At 42.3% G+C, this 18,609-nt stretch overlaps 3 protein-coding genes and 4 non-coding genes across 9 annotated transcripts; 1 reads left to right on the top strand and 6 right to left on the bottom strand.

Annotated features, from left to right (window-relative positions):
- Positions 1 to 302: 302 nt before the first annotated feature.
- On the bottom strand, positions 303 to 3,401 carry LOC118230758 (immunoglobulin lambda-1 light chain-like). Its single transcript, XM_035424051.1, has 4 exons — positions 3,249 to 3,401; positions 2,706 to 2,988; positions 2,038 to 2,075; positions 303 to 954 (listed from the first exon to the last, which is right to left on the bottom strand). The coding sequence occupies exons 1-4, from the start codon at positions 3,292 to 3,294 to the stop codon at positions 617 to 619; spliced, it is 705 nt and encodes a 234-aa protein (XP_035279942.1). The 5' UTR covers positions 3,295 to 3,401; the 3' UTR covers positions 303 to 616.
- A 6,180-nt stretch (positions 3,402 to 9,581) lies between these two features.
- Positions 9,582 to 13,663, bottom strand: rps7 (ribosomal protein S7). Its single transcript, XM_035423044.1, has 7 exons — positions 13,587 to 13,663; positions 12,760 to 12,843; positions 12,541 to 12,612; positions 11,885 to 12,028; positions 10,976 to 11,040; positions 10,106 to 10,256; positions 9,582 to 9,699 (listed from the first exon to the last, which is right to left on the bottom strand). The coding sequence occupies exons 2-7, from the start codon at positions 12,832 to 12,834 to the stop codon at positions 9,622 to 9,624; spliced, it is 585 nt and encodes a 194-aa protein (XP_035278935.1). The 5' UTR covers positions 12,835 to 12,843; positions 13,587 to 13,663; the 3' UTR covers positions 9,582 to 9,621.
- LOC118230894 lies at positions 9,846 to 10,066 on the bottom strand. The gene has a single exon (XR_004765941.1). It is a non-coding gene; the product is annotated as a small nucleolar RNA SNORA73 family (small nucleolar RNA).
- On the bottom strand, positions 10,527 to 10,747 carry LOC118230895. Its single transcript, XR_004765942.1, has one exon. It is a non-coding gene; the product is annotated as a small nucleolar RNA SNORA73 family (small nucleolar RNA).
- On the bottom strand, positions 11,427 to 11,647 carry LOC118230932. Its single transcript, XR_004765976.1, has one exon. It is a non-coding gene; the product is annotated as a small nucleolar RNA SNORA73 family (small nucleolar RNA).
- Positions 12,134 to 12,354, bottom strand: LOC118230933. The gene has a single exon (XR_004765977.1). It is a non-coding gene; the product is annotated as a small nucleolar RNA SNORA73 family (small nucleolar RNA).
- Positions 13,664 to 13,727: 64 nt separating the features above from the next.
- Positions 13,728 to 18,102, top strand: rnaseh1 (ribonuclease H1). Of its 3 annotated transcripts, none has more exons than XM_035423042.1 (9): positions 13,729 to 13,894; positions 14,159 to 14,260; positions 14,343 to 14,467; positions 14,855 to 15,043; positions 15,820 to 15,919; positions 16,359 to 16,413; positions 16,530 to 16,614; positions 16,876 to 17,000; positions 17,392 to 18,102. In XM_035423042.1, the coding sequence occupies exons 2-9, from the start codon at positions 14,196 to 14,198 to the stop codon at positions 17,476 to 17,478; spliced, it is 831 nt and encodes a 276-aa protein (XP_035278933.1). In that variant the 5' UTR covers positions 13,729 to 13,894; positions 14,159 to 14,195; the 3' UTR covers positions 17,479 to 18,102. The 3 variants fall into 3 exon arrangements, with proteins under 3 accessions (XP_035278932.1, XP_035278933.1, XP_035278934.1); XM_035423043.1 differs by having other exon boundaries at positions 14,150 to 14,260; XM_035423041.1 differs by having other exon boundaries at positions 13,728 to 14,260.
- The last annotated feature ends 507 nt before the right edge of the window (positions 18,103 to 18,609 follow it).

Genomic DNA, 18,609 nt, shown 5'->3' with positions numbered 1-18,609 from the left:
CACTGAACAATGACTCTGCTGTAAAGAATAAAAGCAGGGGAAAGCATTATACAGACCATCAATAAAATCACAGAGTTCCATGCTGCTGAAGAATTAATGTTTTATGCCATCATTTTTCTGAGAAGTTATTTGGAAATAGAATTACACCTAAATTATTATTCTAGATAAGGATTTTCTTTCACATGTACATATATTATTTTTTTAATCTAATCCTTTGAAGGGTTAAAAATATATATATTGAAAACATATAATCATGCTTTTGAATTAACTTCACACAAGAATAAGAAAATAGACAAAAGGCATAATGTTTTATCATGATTTATTTGCAATTTCTCAAACAGTCACCACTAGGGGTCGCCACTTCTCCACACAAATCTGTTAAAACTCGCAGAAGGCCAATTCAATCAGTAGCATGATACGAAGGTTATTCAACATTCAACAAACCCATATCATTAGGATTAAACACTCTTACATTCTTATGTGAAATTATTCAATGCTATGAGCAAGCCAGATGTATCAGAAATGCAAGGCGAACACTAATGAACACTACACGAAAGCTCGTGAGCTGTTTAATACATGAAGAAGCTGGTGATGAAGCCGGTATCTGAGCGTCCTGCTAGCCCTGACTGGAGCACTCCGCCTGGGTCAGAGCCTGACTCAGCGGGGCCGTGAGGGCGGGGTGGGTCAGCTGACAGGCGTAGGAGCGGCCGGAGCTCCACCGGTCGGCCGTCAGCGTCAGCAGACTGCTGGCGGAGTAGGTCCCGTCGGACCGCCGCTGGGCCTCGCCGGTCCGGACATCGCCGCCCGCGACGGCGCCGCCGTCCTCCGTCCAGGTCACGGTCAGCGAGTCCGGGTAGAAGCCCTGGGCCAGGCACACCAGGGTGGCCCCGCCCTTGGACAGCTCCGTCTGGGAGGGGGGCAGCAGGGTCAGCGCGGGGGGAGACGAGGCACGAGCTGAGGGGGGTGAAATAATCACAGGAGATGAAACAGAGGTCTTCATACATCAGTGATATTCAAAGCATTTCACGCACTGCATGCGTCTGTCAGCAGCAGAAGCATGAGCGAGAGAACATGGATGAAAAACATAAAACTTTTCAGAACTGTAACAGGCATAAACGGGTATCAAAATTCCTCCATATAATTTCCTTTAAGCAAAATCAATCCTTTGTCTGAGAAAGAAATAATAACATTAATAGTAATGTCTGAGAAGAGAAACAAGAGCAGTATCCACAGCATTACTAACTTTAAACATAATAGTTACATGGACACAGATTTTATTTAGTAATTTATTTCTCTTATTATTTTAATTTTTAAAATTTTTTTATGTTTTCCTTGATTTATTAGTATTTTTTTAACATGCTATTCCCACTTTTATTTTCAGAAAGCCTGGGTTATTGCAGTGCCTTCAGTGCATTATTTAACAATTATGTTTTCCCATCGGTTAAACACAATTAAGGGATGTCACAAGATGACTGTAGCTGTTAAACATTTAGTCTTTGCTTTCACTCATATATGTCTTTTTATATATTACTGTGAAGTCGGAATTTGTAGGTGACGTGCAGATAAAGTACATGACAACATGGGCAAATTTGAAGATAGCAAGATGCATTTGAAACTCAAATCTAGTCCCATTAACATCAAAGCACTCTACTATTTCAATTCAGTGTTATACTGAATTATGCATATTGGATATTGGATTATACTAAATGCTAAAAATCATGAAAAGCATGAAGTCCTTTTAATTCATTATGAGGCAGGCAACAGGGAAACAGCAGCATTGCACATTTTACAATTCTACAGTTCTAAAATGTGTAGCATTGTAACTGTAATATTAATACATTTCCAATGTCCATGCACTGAGGATAATAATCCCTTTTACTTGACTTGCATAAAACTAATACGTATGTTTCTCTGTATCATTTCAATTGTTAAGCAATACTAGAATAATAATACTTTTATATAACATAAATGTATTATCATTTGTAACAGCATATGTTCACTGATTTGGGTTGTTTCACTGTAAAATATCTTACTCACCGATATTCAACATTGTGCCCCCTCCAAAGGTGTTGTCTCACAGTGATATACACCCTGACAAAAACCTCCGTGAACTACTAGAGAACTCCTGTCACCACCTATTGCTATGCATGTCACTTTAAATATCCTCATTAATGAAATTACAGTCTGAAATAGTTAACAAAAACATGCCATTTACAGGGTGGCAAAAAAATGACTTTTAAATGAATATGTGCCCCATTTTTTAAATCCATTACATTTGTATTATCAGTCTCCTGCTATTAATGATATGTAATTTCACTGACATTTTCTGTGAATTTGTCACTGATTCCCTCTAATATTATTCATTATGGAGCCATTATTATTTACAAATGAAAGATTATTTGTGGGAGTAATATTCACTCACTCAGAATGTTCAGCTTAGTTCCTCCTCCGAAGGTACTGTCTCGCAGTGATGCAGCTCAGTACAAAAACCCACCCTTGTGAAGAGCTCTTCCAGTGATCCGTTGTGAAAAGGAAAATCAGCCGTAGGAACCTCAGAAATAGAGTAAATCCAGTGGATGTGTTGCAAGAATCCATGCTTGTTTCAGATGGTAGTGCAGTCAATGACAAGACTTTGTTTCATTCCCATTGAAAGTCTTGAGTGAATTTTTGTACGACTGGCTCAGCAAAGTGTATCACTGTGGTCTGCGCTACAGTCAGCACAGGCACAGTAGTACACAGCCTCATCGTCAGCAGTCACCTTATCGATGTGCAGATAGATGTTGTCGGTCTTGGAATATGTGAACCTGCTCTCCAATCCAGTTGCTCGAGTTGTACCGATAATCAAAAACCTAGGGCTGCTTCCTGGCTTCTTTTGATACCAAGACATGTGCCAATTGCTTTTGCTGGAAATGCAGGATATTTTTACACTTGATCCAAGAGACACAGCGACAGACTTCTCCTGGGTCAGGGTCACAACAGCTTCCAAACCTGGGAATTCAAAATGAACACACATTTTCGACTATCAGTATCATCAATAATCCAAACAGTTATCAACAGTTGAGTAGAACTCCATTCATTGAAACAGAGAATACTCCAGGTTGAGTACAACATGTGGCTATCAGAGCTTTTTTTATAAGCCTGAGAGAGTCATTCATAAAGAGCCACAGAAAACAACTAAAATTCTATCTACTTGCAATGTGCGGGTGCAAAACCTGGGTCTGGCTATCGCAGTGTTAGCGAAGGCTTACCAGAGACAGCCAGCATCAGGACGGTGAGTGGAACTGTGAAGGTCATGGTGACTGATGACCAGTGTGGCAGGACTAGCACTGAGAGTTACTTTCTGCAGTACTGCTGTGAGACTCGCACTACTGCTCATTTAAACCACCCAAGCCAAGTGTCCACATCACCACATGCAAATATATCAGAGAACTTCCCCATTCGAACTGACAGGAAGTAGGTTGATTTTCACTTTTGGGCTTTCTGTAGCTTCATGGGATGACTAGCGTGGCGTATATAGGCCTACGGAAATCCAGAAAAGCCTGGAGAACATAAGCAAACAAAAATAATATTGATAATAATTCATGCAGGTTAATCACTTTTTAGTGATGCTGATTTTTTTTGCTTCATCTTTATAATAAGAACAACCACAGATTGGATTTGCATCACATTCTATAGTCATTTAAGGACCTCAAAAAGCATTTTTAAAACTCACCAAAGTTTTTTTTTTTTAAATGCCTTTAATGCATTTTGTCTGCCATTTTAGGCTAATGCAATGTGGGAATCTGAACCACAAAAACAAATATGAGCCCCTGGCACATGCATGTAGCGACTAGTGCACTCCCTGTTTAAGAGAACACAGATTTAAAGAACTCTACAAACCATACAGGGTAGTATAAGTGATAATGACCATAATCTCTCATGCGCAGGACGTCAGTTTTCATACAAAGGCATTAAATAATTATATGCACCAATATTTAGTTGCACTGTAGAATAAACAGGTGAGTAAACATAGTTCATATTTGACCGTACAGTACAGTGCAGTCATTTAGCAGACGCTCTTATTCAGAGTGACGTACACAACTTTTACATCCATTTATACAGCTGGATATACACTGAAGCAATGACATGCCAGCAGGTAACAGTGAATCATAGTAATCAAATCACAATAAAAAGTCAGTAGGGAAAAATGGTTAGTCAGTGGGCGAAGATGGCTTTATTTGTCACGTGCATATACATGTACATACAGTGAAATTCAACCCATCCTAATTACTTAGGAGCAGTGGGCAGCCACAGTGCAGCGCCCGGGGACCAACTCCAGTTCCGAGGCCAGTGCCTTGGTCAAGGGCAACGGCAGGAGTACACCCAGGGGCAATTTAGACTCTCCAATTCACCTAACCTGCATGTCTTTGGACTGTGGGAGGAAACCAGAGTACCCGGAGGAAACCAACGTGGACACGGGGAGAACATGCAAACTCCACACAGAATGGCCCGGGTGGAGAAAAGGGGGGGGGGGGTCCAGCATGCAGGTGCCAGGTGCAGGGGCTTTGAGAAAACCTGTCCGCGCGCGGGAGGGAGCAGGTTTCAGTTCTCCTTTCTGCGCTGATCTCTGTGCAACCGCTCTCTCAGTCTGACTGATTCAGCCCAGGGGATCTCCCCTACCCTGTGGTTATGCCAAAAATACGCCAACCCCAGTGAGCACATGCAAATGAAGAGGAATCAATGTCCTGCACTGTTAATGCAGACACTCGCAGACCCTTGCTATAGAAACATGGCCAGTTTCCTCTTAAAAATCATACACGTTATAATACAACATCTTTTGTAAGTGTACTGCATCTATTTCCATTGTTCTTTAGAAGAGATGTTCATCCAAGGTTCTGATTCACTGCTGTTACTATAGATCTCATAGCACTTGTAGATAGAGGAGTAGTGTTAAAGGGACATCTGTGTTGTTTTATATGATCTTAGTTTTAGTGTACACTCACCGGCCACTTCATTAGGTCTACCCGTTCAACTGTAAACTGCACCCATTAACAAAAATATCTAATCAGCCAATCACGTGGCAGCAACTCAATGCATTTAGGCATGTAGACATGGTCAAGACGATCTGCTGAAGTTCATACCAAGCATCAGAATGGGGAATAAAGGTGATTTAAGTGGCTTTGAATGTGGCATGGTTGTTGGTGCCAGACGGGCTGGTTTGACTATTTCAGAAACTGCTGATCTACTGGGATTTTCATGTACAACCATCTCTCGGGTTTACAGAGAATGGTCCGAAAAAGAGAAAATATCCAATGAGCGGCAGTTCTCTGGGCGAAAATGCCTTGTTGATGGCAGAGGTCAGGGGAGAATGGTCAGACTGGTTCAAGCTGATAGAAAGGCAACAGCAACTCAAATAACCACTTGTTACAACCGAGGTATGCAGAAGAGCATCTCTGAACACACACCACGTCAAACCTTGAAGCAGATGGGCTACAGCAGCAGAAGACCACACCGGGTGCCACTCCTGTCACCTAATGAAGTGGCCGGTGAGTGTATGTTCTTGATTGACTGGGACAATATTTGTGTACGATGAAGGGTATTTTAGATATTTAGAGTAGTTTCTGACAACCTGGAAGCATTAGAGTGGCAGATATAGGACATTCAAGTGTTTGTGGTTTAAAGCAGGAAAATACACATCAAGTAACTCCAAAGATAATTGTCCATCAACATTCCTACAGACAGCACATATGTATTTTACCAGATAATTCTTTTTAAAAAGATTTAATGGAATTGTATTTAATCTTTTTCAGTTGGAGCTATGGCACATGCAACCTGGGACCACTGCACTCAAGAAAAAAGTACAGGAATATTGAAATATATCATCACTGTATAACCTGCTTTGGAGTTAGTTGAACAGTTAGTTGGTTAAAGAACGGTTACATAAATAATAATATTTTTTTAAATGTATACTTTTTCAAAATTAAAATAAAAAGAGAAGATTTATATCATCTCCTCTTTCATTACAGAAGAATCACAGAAGTGGCAGAGGAGTCTTTAGCCTTTGCTAGATCAGCGCTTTAAATCACTTCAAAGTTTCAGCGCTAAAATAAAATTTGGGACAAGCTCAAACTACACTAGATTATGGAAATGATAAGACATGCTGCAAGGAACAGGCATAGTTGAATCAACAAGGTCACTGTGCAGCAGCCAGCTGCAAGGCTCTTCCGGTGCTTCTCAGGTGAAGGACAATACTATGGATCTCAGAAGGAAAAGGTCTGGAGAAAATGACTGCCTTGTTTTGCACTATTAAATATACCGCATTCACTTTAACCAGCCAGTCCTCTTTGTCTCTTACCACTCAACACCTAGCAGTTTTAAGGTCCTAACATATGCATAGAACTCAGGATATCTGCAGCCCGTGGTCACTTGCCTATACACAAGTGTCACTGCAAGATATACAATTGTATGAAGACTACACAAGCCAAAGGCATGTCCATGTCTACCAAGATAGATAGCGATCCATATAGAGCCACACTATTGAGAGAATGCAGTCACCTCCTTCTATATAAATGGACTGCATTTATATAGCACTTTTATCCAAAGCGCTTTACAATTGATGCCTCTCATTCGCCAGAGCAGTTAGGGGTTGGGTGTCTTGCTCAAGGACACGTCGACACGCCCAGGGCGGGGTATGAACCAGTAACCCTCCGACTGCCAGACAATCGGTCTTACCTCCTGAGCTATGTCGCCTTCTATAGATGTTTCTTCTATCTTTCTGTTAGAAAGGTTAAAACACTATTTTGTGTCAGATAACTGAGATATCATTAAATTAATTCTGTTCCAGTAGCACCGAGTAAGACTACACACATTCCTCCGCCACTCAGATGCTTCTGATTGGAGTATCTGAGGGCATTCTTACAATAGAGGAAAAACAACTTTGTGTGCAAGATGAAACACCCTCACACACAAAAACTGAAAGGGACAGAGCAAATGTTCATTTCAACATGCCCCCAGGGAAAATGTAAAATGCATTTTCTCCTTTATAACACTCTATGACATGTCCATAATCAAAATGTCCCAATGTGTTTGCCCAAATTGATAAAGCAAATAACAGGAGCAATGAAAGATCCTTCTGCAGCCCATTTCTTTCAGGCCTGCTTCTCCTAGGAATATGCAAATATAGAAAGTAGAGCTTTAAATGCATGCTATGCAGGATCCTTTCCTTGTAAATACTACAAAATAACCACGTGAAGGCATCCATGTAGCACTGGCGTATTTTCGCTGAATTTTTGCACCTTTACCTGGATTTGTTATTCTGAAATATGTTTGGGACATTTCTGCATGGCGCTCTTCTTTTTGTGGGGAGGGTGAGTGCGGCTACTGAGTCTGTGGTTTGCAAAGCAAAAGGACAAGCCGACAGGGCTCGTTCAAGAACACGAGTTCACCTTGGAATTGCTTTTCCATGGTGGCGGCAACTGAAGTTTTCAAATAAAAGAAGTAATGATTAAACCATTATTACGTTCAGCATAATGGAGTCAGTTAACCTATAGCCTATGTTTAACATAATGGAATTAAGCTATGAACAAATCTGCCTTCTTCGTACTAACGTTACCTCTAGCTATCCTGCTAGCTTACTATACTGCGAAGTGAGATGGACACTTCTTGGTAAACACAAGACCACAGCGAGGCTAAAAATCCTGTATAGAATGCCTTTAAGAGATGACGGTGAAGAGTTACTTTTAAGAGGGGATTTATGGATCCATATTTAAAACATTTGCAGCCAGTGGTATAAATGGAGTGTGACAAAAGACCACAAATGGTTTATATTCAGTGTAGGTATTTAATATTATAGATGTGTCTCTACCTTAGATTTACATTACCTATATAATATTAAAATTTTTTTTTTTTTTTAATAAAAAAAACATTAAAATTAGTCGTAGAACTTCTCTGTGAAATGCTGGCGAGAAGAACAACGCACAAGTTTTAAAATGTAATATTTTGGAGGATCTTTTGAAGTGTCCTGCTCCTAGTTGACTGACGGCACAGGCAAGGTTAAGACTCAACCCTGCAACTGTAGGGCCCAGCCAAGCCTTGTGCAAAGTTCCTTTACCAAATGAACCATTAGGAAGCTCATGTGATGCAGCAGTGTGCTTGAGACAGAGCTACTAGACTTCATTAAAAAAATATATTTATATTTTCTAAATATAGAAAATACATATACCATTATTCACTTTTATATTCTAGACTGCCAAATGGTCCAAGGTTCACTCCTAATAATTATTCTACATTACTATTTTTTTTTTTTTAAACTTTGTCTTTAAAATTCCAACATTTTCTTACCCCTCTTCATAGACTTGGGGCAGAGCATTGGCTAAAGACGATACAGAATGAAAATAAAGCTAAAAGACAAGGTTTGTATAGGCAGTGAGGATAACTACGGAGGCCAAACACAAACTTGAAAATAAATGTAAAGACTAAAACCAAATACTGCCATCTAGTGGCAACAGAAATTTACCCATTGCATATCATTCCACAGCAGTGCCCAACTAATGTCCCCAGGCGGTAGCCCCAATAAGCTACCAGTTAAGGTCTTGAGGACGAGGTGTGTAGATTTAGTCAATCAGTTGCTTAAAGGAACCACTGGTTCCAAGAACATCCCAAAAACCAGCAGACACCGCAGCCCTCCAGGATTGGAGTTTGACACTCGTGTTCTACAGTGTAATAATTCCAAGTACAATGGAACATTTTCATCATTATTAGGATGACACTTTAAAGTAATTCCTAAGCATATTTTGATACCATCTGCAGCATCACTTCCACTGAACTGCCTGATTTTAGGGTCACACTTAAACACGACCCTAAAATGAACTTTACAACTCATTACTAAATCCTTAGTTCTTCCCTGATTAGCCAGATATGTACTGAAAACGGCTTAAATGCCTTTAAAATGCCAACATCATTCTCGTTCACTGAAAGGGCAGCAAGAATTTAGTTTCACACATGATGGGGCATTTGTGACTGTGCTCTTAAGAGTATATAAAACCAACCTGGCTTTGGCTAAAGCTAAGCCACATGTAACACTGGCAGACACCTTGAACATGGCCTCTTGGAACACAGGTGTTCTGCAAGGAGATGACAGGCCTTTCCATAATTAAATAGAAGCATGTGGATGGAGAGCAATACAGCTATTTTGGTAACCCTGATAACCCTTAAACTGGTGAGCTAAAGGCCCAGTCTCAATGCCCTGAGGTGACATCCTTCCAGACTTCATATTACTGATCTATTGACTGACTAGTTAAAGGATACCATTTTATAATACTGCCTGCAAAAAAGAAAAAATTGAAACCATACAACTGCAATGCCTGGGACTGATTTGCCAATAACACCTTTACAAATGAGTACAACTGGACTTGATTCTTCAATGAACTAAGAAGCTAGAGGCTAGACAAACCAGAAACTCAAAAAACCACAAATGAATTTGAATGAAACCATATTCTTCTCCCGGTAGGTGGATCTCTGACATGAACTTTTGAACACATATTCAAGACTAGGTGTGTTGAAATCTATGTAAAAAAACGAACATTTTACAGAACAACAAAAACTGTAAATGACAGTAAACAAATTTATTGTGTCATTTTCACTTTACAGTTGGAATTCCGGGAATTCAAATACAACATCTTTGCCTGTGAGCTTCTTGTAGACACCGGAGAAGGTCTCGACCTAAAAGACAATCAACCAATCAATCAAAGCCATTGCTGTGAACCAAAATTTCTTCCATCACAATGCAAAACAAGCAAAATTATGTAATAAAAATGATCTTTCGAACAAGAACAGCTAATTTACAAGCAAATGTGAGGAGATTTGAAATATGTGCACTGCATGGTTTACCTCCCCAGTAACGGCCCGAAGGCTCTGGGAAGATGTAGGAATATACAGGACGCTGTCCGCGCCAGCCCGAGGGCCGGGGACAGGCTTGCTCTCCAACGTCGTGGAACGGGACTGTACGTCACGGCACCGAAGTGCTGCGCTCCCATACGCCACACGGACAGAGCCACACGAGAGCAACCTCGCAGGATGTCCACGTCGGGTGGCAAGACACACACTAAAGTTTGAACTGCAAACTCACTTTGTGTTCAACATTGTTTTGTTGCGCCTTGTCGAGGTGGACCTTGATGAGCCTACTGCTGTCCAGTTTCACACGGATCCTCTTGCCAACGATTTCGCTGGGGAAGACCAGGTCTTCAAGGATAGCGTCGTGCACAGCAGTCAGTGTGCGACTGGGGGGGAAAAAACCCAATTGCAATTTCAGTATAATTCAACATGTACTCCGAACACCTACATTAACATTATAGAGTTCCACTACATCCATTCATAATTCAGTGCTGCATTTGGATTAATTTGATTGGTCCCTCACTACAATGGAATTGCTGTGAGTAGACCAACATAAAACTAATGCAACCAAACACGTTTGCCATTTTCACTGCATTCAAAACTACCTTGACAGACATTACTCAATGAATTCATTAGACACTTCTTTCTTAAAGGACGAATGTGCACTGCATGGTTTACCTCCCCAGTAACGGCCCGAAGGCTCTGGGAAGATGTAGGAATATACAGGACGCTGTCCGCGCCAGCCCGAGGGCCGGGGACAGGCTTGCTCTCCAACGTCGTGGAACGGGACTGTACGTCACGGCACCGAAGTGCTGCGCTCCCATACGCCACACGGACAGAGCCACGTGAGGGCAACCTCACGGGATGTCCGCGTTGGATCAAAGTACAACATGCTAACTTGATACAAAATGAGTAAAGAAATTGCAGCGCATATGCAAACCAACAATGTGGTGTTTACTCACTATTAAATTATAACAGTTAGAGGGAGTTTCTGATTCAAACAGTTAAACCCCTTGACCTGCTGTGGTCCAAGACAAACATTTCAAACCACTTTTGCCAGTTCCACAACATGGGTGGACATCAACCAATCAACACAGAACCTCACCTCCTGGGACGTTTCTGCTTGTTCTTCGTGCGGCTTTTCCTTGTGGGTTTGGGCAGAATCCTCCTCTGTGGAAACAGGCGTTCACAATGCAATAAATCCCAACCTTGCCTTCGCAACCTGGCAACCCATCGTCCATGAATTACTTGAATTTACAACCCCCTCCACCTCAGCTAAAATGGTGGGCATAGCCTGCCATGCATCACCCAGGAGGGCGCTATACATTAGTGGGTGGGAAGAGCTCGGATTCTCTCCGTCACTGTAAAGCACTTTGATAATGACATAAAAGCTGCTGCATAAATGCAATACGTCAATGAACTATAATTTCTCATAAGAACTCCCAGTGTGCTTTCAAGGACAAATTCGGTCTGTCTTGTGTAATTTAGTCATTTGGCAGACGCTTTTAAACAAAAGCAATTTATGAAAGTGCATATAACGTGGCAGGCTGAAAGCATAATGTGCACTGCATGGTTTACCTCCCCAGTAACGGCCCGAAGGCTCTGGGAAGATGTAGGAATATACAGGACGCTGTCCGCGCCAGCCCGAGGGCCGGGGACAGGCTTGCTCTCCAACGTCGTGGAACGGGACTGTACGTCACGGCACCGAAGTGCTGCGCTCCCATACGCCACACGGACAGAGCCACGCGAGAGCAACCTCGCAGGATGTCCACGTTGGATTTAAACCGCTTCAGCGAAACAACAACCGCTTCTAAGTAGTTGCTGCAATTATATTGACAGAAAGTAACCCAGAACCAATTCAGTTTTTTAAACATAGAGAAGGGAAATTAAGAACTCTTAACCCAACAAAAACAGCAACCTGGCACTTAAAAGCCAAGAGAAGCCTGGACACTCCACACACAGATGAGACCGAGGTCCTGGAATCAGGGAAGCCAGTACAGTATCCTGACCTTACCTGTGCAATGAAGACCACATGCTTGCCACTGAATTTCTTCTCCAACTCTCGGACAAGCCGGACCTGGATCTTTTGGAAGGACTTCAGCTGGGGCACAGGCACGAAGATGATGATGGCTTTTCTGTTCCCAGCGACCTCAATTTCCTGAGAAAGACAAGGCAGCTTTTGACTAAAAACATTTTAAACAACTGGTCAGACAGCCATCTAAAGGGGTAGCAAAGCCTCAGAACTTGGGGACTTTTCAGACAAACATGTGCACTGCATGGTTTACCTCCCCAGTAACGGCCCGAAGGCTCTGGGAAGATGTAGGAATATACAGGACGCTGCCCGCGCCAGCCCGAGGGCCGGGGACAGGCTTGCTCTCCAACGTCGTGGAACGGGACTGTACGTCACGGCACCGAAGTGCTGCGCTCCCATACGCCACACGGACAGAGCCACACAAGAGCAACCTCGCAGGATGTCCACGTTGGGGGTCATGCCGACCATCTTTGCGTTCATTTTGCATAAAAATGATTAACCATCTTGAGTACACCCGCAATCCCAGCAAACAGTCATTTTAATACAGTACTCAATTACAAATACACACTCATAAGAAAAATGTCAAAAAGCTTAGAAGTAATGATCTCTCCTCTAGGGGCCACGTTTATCTTACTGACCTTAGCCGCAGTGATATTCAGCTCCCTCAGCTGAGCCTTCAAGTCAGAGTTCATCTCCAACTCAAGGAGGGCCTAGAACAGAAGACATCCTTCACTTAAAGAATCACTAAATACAATATCTACGTGAGCCATCTAGAGACGCCAAATGCTAGAATACATGGCAGTCTATGTGGTCATTACCCTTGCCAACAAGATGCAACACAGGAAAAGTTAACTTACCTGGGAAATGCCAGATTCGAATTCATCAGGCTTTTCGCCGTTGGGCTTCACGATTTTGGCGCTGGTACTGAACATGGCCAATGTCTGGATAATGGGAACAAGAGGTTGAAACAATCAGCTTTAATGGATTGACTGTCATATTGAATCAGGCCGATAAAAATCTCTAGCAACGTCGCATAACTTGCACTTCACGTGTCAATTGCTGTTTAGTTAAGTGAATAATGCACCAAAAAAGATAAATCACGTGGCAAATCTTACACAAGCAATACCATATCACACATACAACAATGCAACCTTATTCAGGCGCTGAAAACGATTTAATATAAACGACATAAACATGCCTCCAATTACCAATTAATCCAACAGGTTCCAGCACCGTGGCTACACAACTATGTTAGGTTAACGTCGCTTTACTACGTTACTAGCTAGCATTCGGCTCGTCCTGTCACTTGAGCTACTTACTCCCAAATCGCGAAATCCTCAAGATACTGCATACAATGTGTAACAATTTTCGAATCAAACCAAACACATTTCTGCGTTTCAGGAAAAACTCGAACACACTGCATTTCCAAACATTAGCTTGTTCGCACCCGTACACACATGGGCCTGATAATGGCTTTCGCTATATCCTTGCTACAGATCACCCATGTCCGCAACCATATAAATGCCTTCAATAGAGGTACGAGAGCCATCCATTCTCTAAAAGATGAACATCTAATGTATCTACAACTCTTCCACAAGTATGTGGGTAAAAATCTTAAATATAATGCATATTTCCAGCATTTTTGATGAAAAAGGCTGTAGCTATAACAAGCCCTACAACCAACCTCAGTCAACGTCGGCCTGGGAAGAGGCCGGAATATCGCGAGAGATTGGCAAAAGCGCGTTCTGATGAAGGATCATGGGAAATGTCAAACCCGGAAAAGGTTATTATGAATCACGCCAGTTAGCTTCCAGCCACCAGAGAGCGCTCATGTTGACATTCTGTTACAAAAAGCGAAACAAGGAACTTGTTTTCATATGAGTCTCTTTAAAATTCCATGCTAACATACTCGTTTGCTAGCACCCGCAGAAGACGGTCTACAATCAAAAGCTGATTTTATACAGTTTGTGCAGCTGTACCACGCAGATACGTGTGAGAATAGATGGATAATTTATTTCAGAAAAATGCTAGCTAGTTAATATCGGTGGTGGGCTTGACTTGAATCCTTGAAATTGGAAGGGTTATCAAGTATAAACTAGTTAGCAACCAGTATTTTGCTAGTGTTTTGTTAACAACTAGATAGCTAGTTACATGAGTTGTGTTATTAAAATGTCTAAAGTTGCTTCGAATTCAATGATAAACGGGTAGCCGCTTACACCTTGTTGCGGTGATGTTAAAATTGACCAGTCTTTACAGCATCGCACGCAGGGCTGTCTGCATTGGTACCGGAGAGATGGCCAAAGGGAAATTCTTCTACGCCGTGAGAAAAGGTGTCAAGCCCGGTGTTTACAGTACCTGGTAGGTTTTAAGATGTCTAGTTTGTTATCGCCCTGCAGATAAAATAATCCAGTCTTAACTCGGATATTACATTATGCTCCAGGGATGAATGCAAAAGCCAAGTTGACAAGTTCCCTTCTGCAAGTTACAAGAAGTTTGCTTCGGAGGAAGACGCCTGGGGTTTTGTACGGAGCCAGCCAGGGGCGATACCATCGGCTTCTGCTGCAGGTCCCGGAGTCTCTAATTAAGATTTTCTAACAATTATGAAAAGGAGGGAAATTAGCCCCATTTAGCACTTTAGCAATCGCAGAACAATTTCGATGATCCTTTCCACATCACAGTACGAATGCATGTTGCGGTCATTATGACTTGAATAACTGCTATCTGAGAAATTAATTTACTCCTGTTTTCATAACATAGAAGGTCTATAATCACTCCTTTGAGAGGTCAGTGCATGTGGTCAGTCCAACATGTTGAAATACTGCTGTGAAGAGCGCTGTAATGTATAAACACGTGGCACCATATCCTTTCTCTTGTAGTAGCAGAAATGTGAGTGTGTTGATCGGGTACTGTAAAAACCTGCTAGTGTGTTAATGATGTGATTGGTTTTTCCAGAAAATGGTGACTCCTTGCCAGAGGCCCCTAAAATTGCGCCTGAAGCTATTTCCGCAGTTCCGATTGGAGCCAAGCGGCCCCATGGGGAGCCAGATGAAGTGGACCATGGCAAGCGATTCAAATGCACAGAGGGAGAGTTGCAGAAGGTCTGCTCAGCACCACCCAGCAGTGATGGCTTTACCTACATGGGTAAAGGGCCTAAAATGAAGTCTGATACAACAGCCTTACAGTCTATGAATGTTCAGGCTCTCATGATTACAGGCTTTAGCCTCGGCCTCCTCTATGCCATTTACTGGCTGTGACAAAATTATGAAAATGCCCAACAGGCTTTGTCTCATTAGAGAAGTCTCCTCAGGTTCTACGGGTTAGAACAGGTCTGCCAAACCATGTGCTGCCTGGGGATCTACCGTCCTCTAGGCCTTCATTTCAGTCTTAATTTTGCATAACTGATTCAACTAATTAGCAGCTCAGTGACATTTCTAGCTGTTGAATGAGGTGTACTCTGTATGGGTTGCAGTGAAAAACTACTGGACGGTAGATCTCCAGGAACAGGGTTGAGCAGCTCTGGGTTTTAGAACAGTGATAACCAAACCTATTTCTGGAGATCTACCATCCTGTAGGTTTTCACTCCAAACCTAATAAATCACACCTCATTCAACAGTTAAGGATCGACATTGAACTGCTAATTAGTAGTCACGTGTGCCATAATTTGGGTTGAAATGAAGACCTACAGGATGGTAGATCTCCAGGAAGAGGGTCGGTTGCCACCGTACCAGCTGGAGACGCACCAGGCGCACGCAGGCTACCGGTTGTCTTCTGCTGTGCCCATCTCGGCATGTTGGCAGCGTTGGTCAACTTAAGTGGGGATAAAAAAAAGAACAGACAGAAAAATCCCATATAAATAGTGTGTCTGTATGTAATCCGCACTGCACAGTGGTTTAAGGTGTGCCATGTTTGCTTTGCAGGCGAAGCTGTGGTGGTGTACACAGACGGTTGCTGTTCCGGTAACGGGAAGCATGGCGCCCGTGCTGGCATCGGAGTTTACTGGGGACCAGATCACCCGATGTACGTGGATTTAGCTGCCAGTCATCATTGCTCAGTGGTGGTCGATGTTTATGTATTTATCCTTGGGGGAATAAGTGCGTCCATTCTGCATCTTGGGCTACAATTCATTTATATTGCATGCTAAGTAAATATGTATTATTATATATCACTTCTTAGTAGTGAGTGTTACCTCTTGCCCATTTCTACGAGTAGATTGGAGCTCATGATTGGTGGTCCCAAACCCTGTCCATTTATGACACGCCCACTGAATTGGACTGTTTTGCTGCAGTAATAAGGCCACTTGTTTAATTAATTAATGGGCTCATTAAATTGTATTTGTATGAAAAAAATGTTTTATCCTTACTTTACTGACACTGGTAAATTTGATAAATTGCTGCAGAATAGCATGCGGTTTTATTCTGAAACTTCATGAGCTAACTGTTTCTGCTTTTCAATACAGGAATGTTTGTGATAGGCTGCACGGAAGACAAACCAACCAGAGAGCAGAATTGCAGGTGAGCCTTTTCTTTTTTTTGGATCCTATGCACTCATTGATTTACTACATTTACTTGTATTTGAATGGAAATAAGTTCTTCTTCCTTCTCCTTTTCATTTTTTACTTTTGATACAGGCTGCATGTAAAGCTCTGGAACAAGCCAGAGATAAAAACATTAAGAAGCTTGTGCTCTACACAGATAGCAAGTTTACAATCAATGGTTTGTGCTTTTCTTATAAAAATTCTTAACAATTTCAACTGAGGCCTTTGTTCAAGATTCATGCACCATAGTTGTGTGTCTGAATGTAAAATTCCTTCGCAAATTACATTTTATTAGATTTTCTACAAGTGCTGTTCATCCATCCACACATGAATGTATGCATTAAAATACTGTATGTGCGGTTGTGTCTCAGACGTAATACCACAGATATATTTTACGTAGTCGTTGAGGACAAGTTCTGAAATGATTGTCCTTACAAAGGCATCACAAGTTGGGTGAAGAACTGGAAAGCTAACGGCTGGAGACTGAAGTCTGGTGGGGCGGTCATCAACAGAGAGGATTTTGAAAAACTTGATAATTTAAATCAAGACTTGGATGTCGTATGGGTGAGCGATCTTTGTATTTATTTATTTATTTTTTACATGGTACAATGCGTAATAATGGAACAGCACTCTGAGAGGGTCCGAACTTTCAGCGCTGAGGAAGGGAGCCTCTTTAATGGTCTGTTTTTGAGTTTGAGTCGTCGTCTGTCTAAAAGCATTTCAGACACACGCACGCACGCACACACACACACACACACACACACCATATTCACGAGTAATCCCCGTCAGCGCTGAAGGAAAGCGCTAGAATAACTTACAGATCCGCGAGAGCCGCTCTGCGCATTAACAGCTTTGAGGAATGGCAGAACGCTATCGACCGTCACTCACTTTCTTCCGGTCTACCTCTGTCTGTCTCTCGCCCGCCCCCACCCCTCCCCCACCTCATCGCCTCCAGCTTCACATCCCCGGCCACGCCGGTTATAAAGGGAACGAGGAGGCGGACCGGCTGTCGAGAGAGGGAGCGTCAAAGCCATTAAACTAGCCCGGAGGAAATGGATGTGCTCCCACGCCTGCCGCGCTGACGCGGTGACCTAAAATAAGGCGGTCGTTATCCGCCCGTCGTCAAAAAGGGAAAGGCGCAGCAGCCTCTGTTGCTTCTGGTAATTTGCATATAAACAGAAGTGGAGCGTCAGTGGTTTCTGCGCATACTGTAGCAAGCTCGCAACTGCGGGGAAACCGGGGTTAGAACTGATCCGCGAGGCGCTTCCATCCTACGTTTTGTCTTTGGGTTCTTCACAAAATGTGAATGACCCTCCACTCCGCCCTGTTCAGAAGTGGAGTAAAATGCTGATTTACCTGTTTAGCCTGGTTTTGCTTTCATCTTTGCTCGTCACCAGGAATTTTTTCGGAGTTTACTTTGGCCTTATACCAAACCTATTATGCATTATTATGCATTCATGGTGTGGTGGAAGGGTGGGTCTGAACGGTGTCTAAGAGTGCCTGTATTTTTTAATTGTTAATTGTATAAAGTTTAGAGGTTGATCAGTTTGTTTTAAAATGTTGTGAATCCTAACATTGGTGGTTAGCTAAAGGGTGAAGCACTTACGAGCCCTTTTTGCTGTATTGTTTTCTTTGTTTGCTATTAAAATGGAATATTCTTAAACTTCCGAGTGGTCGTGTGCATTTTACAATTTAGTGAGATAATTGGTTCCAACTGTGAAGAAGCAAGATACACATGTGTCATACTGTATGTAACCTGTGCACCCCCTGGCATGTTCAAATAGGTGCTCATGTTTTGCCCATTTGTTCACTTTTCCACACCTGCATGCTTTCCCCACTTAAGGATTGAACCAAGACTAACTTAAGTGTTGTATTTTCTACCAACCTCATATTTTTCCATATGATCTTAGCAGTATTCACTTTTAATAGATCGCTAGTTGGTTAATCCTTAGTCCTTCATCCATGCCTGTGACAGACTGTTCCAAATGAAGGCCTGGGTGGACTTAACAGTGAAGGGAAGCAGTGGCACATGCTTCAGTGACAGCTTGCCCTCGTATGTCTTTGCCCACAGGAAGCCAGGGTATCACAGCAAAGGGGCGGTCCTACAAATGCATCTAGGCTTTTCTAATTGAGAGAACAGAATCTGGAATAACATTTGTTTAGGGACAAAAAA

The sequence above is a fragment of the Anguilla anguilla genome, chromosome 6 (assembly GCF_013347855.1).
Source record: "Anguilla anguilla isolate fAngAng1 chromosome 6, fAngAng1.pri, whole genome shotgun sequence".
NCBI lineage: Eukaryota > Metazoa > Chordata > Actinopteri > Anguilliformes > Anguillidae > Anguilla > Anguilla anguilla.
Note: the sequence above shows the minus strand (reverse complement) of the source record. Positions and strands in the feature narration are given on the sequence as shown.

Coding starts and splice junctions, on each gene's coding strand:
- rnaseh1 (XM_035423041.1), top strand. CDS start 14,133: ATGTTAAAATTGACCAGTCTTTACAGCATCGCACGCAGGGCTGTCTGC. Junction 14,261..14,342: donor CCCGGTGTTTACAGTACCTG/GTAGGTTTTAAG, acceptor ATTATGCTCCAG/GGATGAATGCAAAAGCCAAG. Junction 17,001..17,391: donor AAGACTTGGATGTCGTATGG/GTGAGCGATCTT, acceptor CATCGCCTCCAG/CTTCACATCCCCGGCCACGC.
- rps7 (XM_035423044.1), bottom strand. CDS start 12,834: ATGTTCAGTACCAGCGCCAAAATCGTGAAGCCCAACGGCGAAAAGCCT. Junction 12,029..12,540: donor TGAATATCACTGCGGCTAAG/GTCAGTAAGATA, acceptor TGTCTTTCTCAG/GAAATTGAGGTCGCTGGGAA. Junction 9,700..10,105: donor AAAACAATGTTGAACACAAA/GTGAGTTTGCAG, acceptor ATTGTCTTTTAG/GTCGAGACCTTCTCCGGTGT.
- LOC118230758 (XM_035424051.1), bottom strand. CDS start 3,294: ATGACCTTCACAGTTCCACTCACCGTCCTGATGCTGGCTGTCTCTG. Junction 2,989..3,248: donor CCTGATGCTGGCTGTCTCTG/GTAAGCCTTCGC, acceptor TTGAATTCCCAG/GTTTGGAAGCTGTTGTGACC. Junction 955..2,037: donor GGGCACAATGTTGAATATCG/GTGAGTAAGATA, acceptor CACCCCCCTCAG/CTCGTGCCTCGTCTCCCCCC.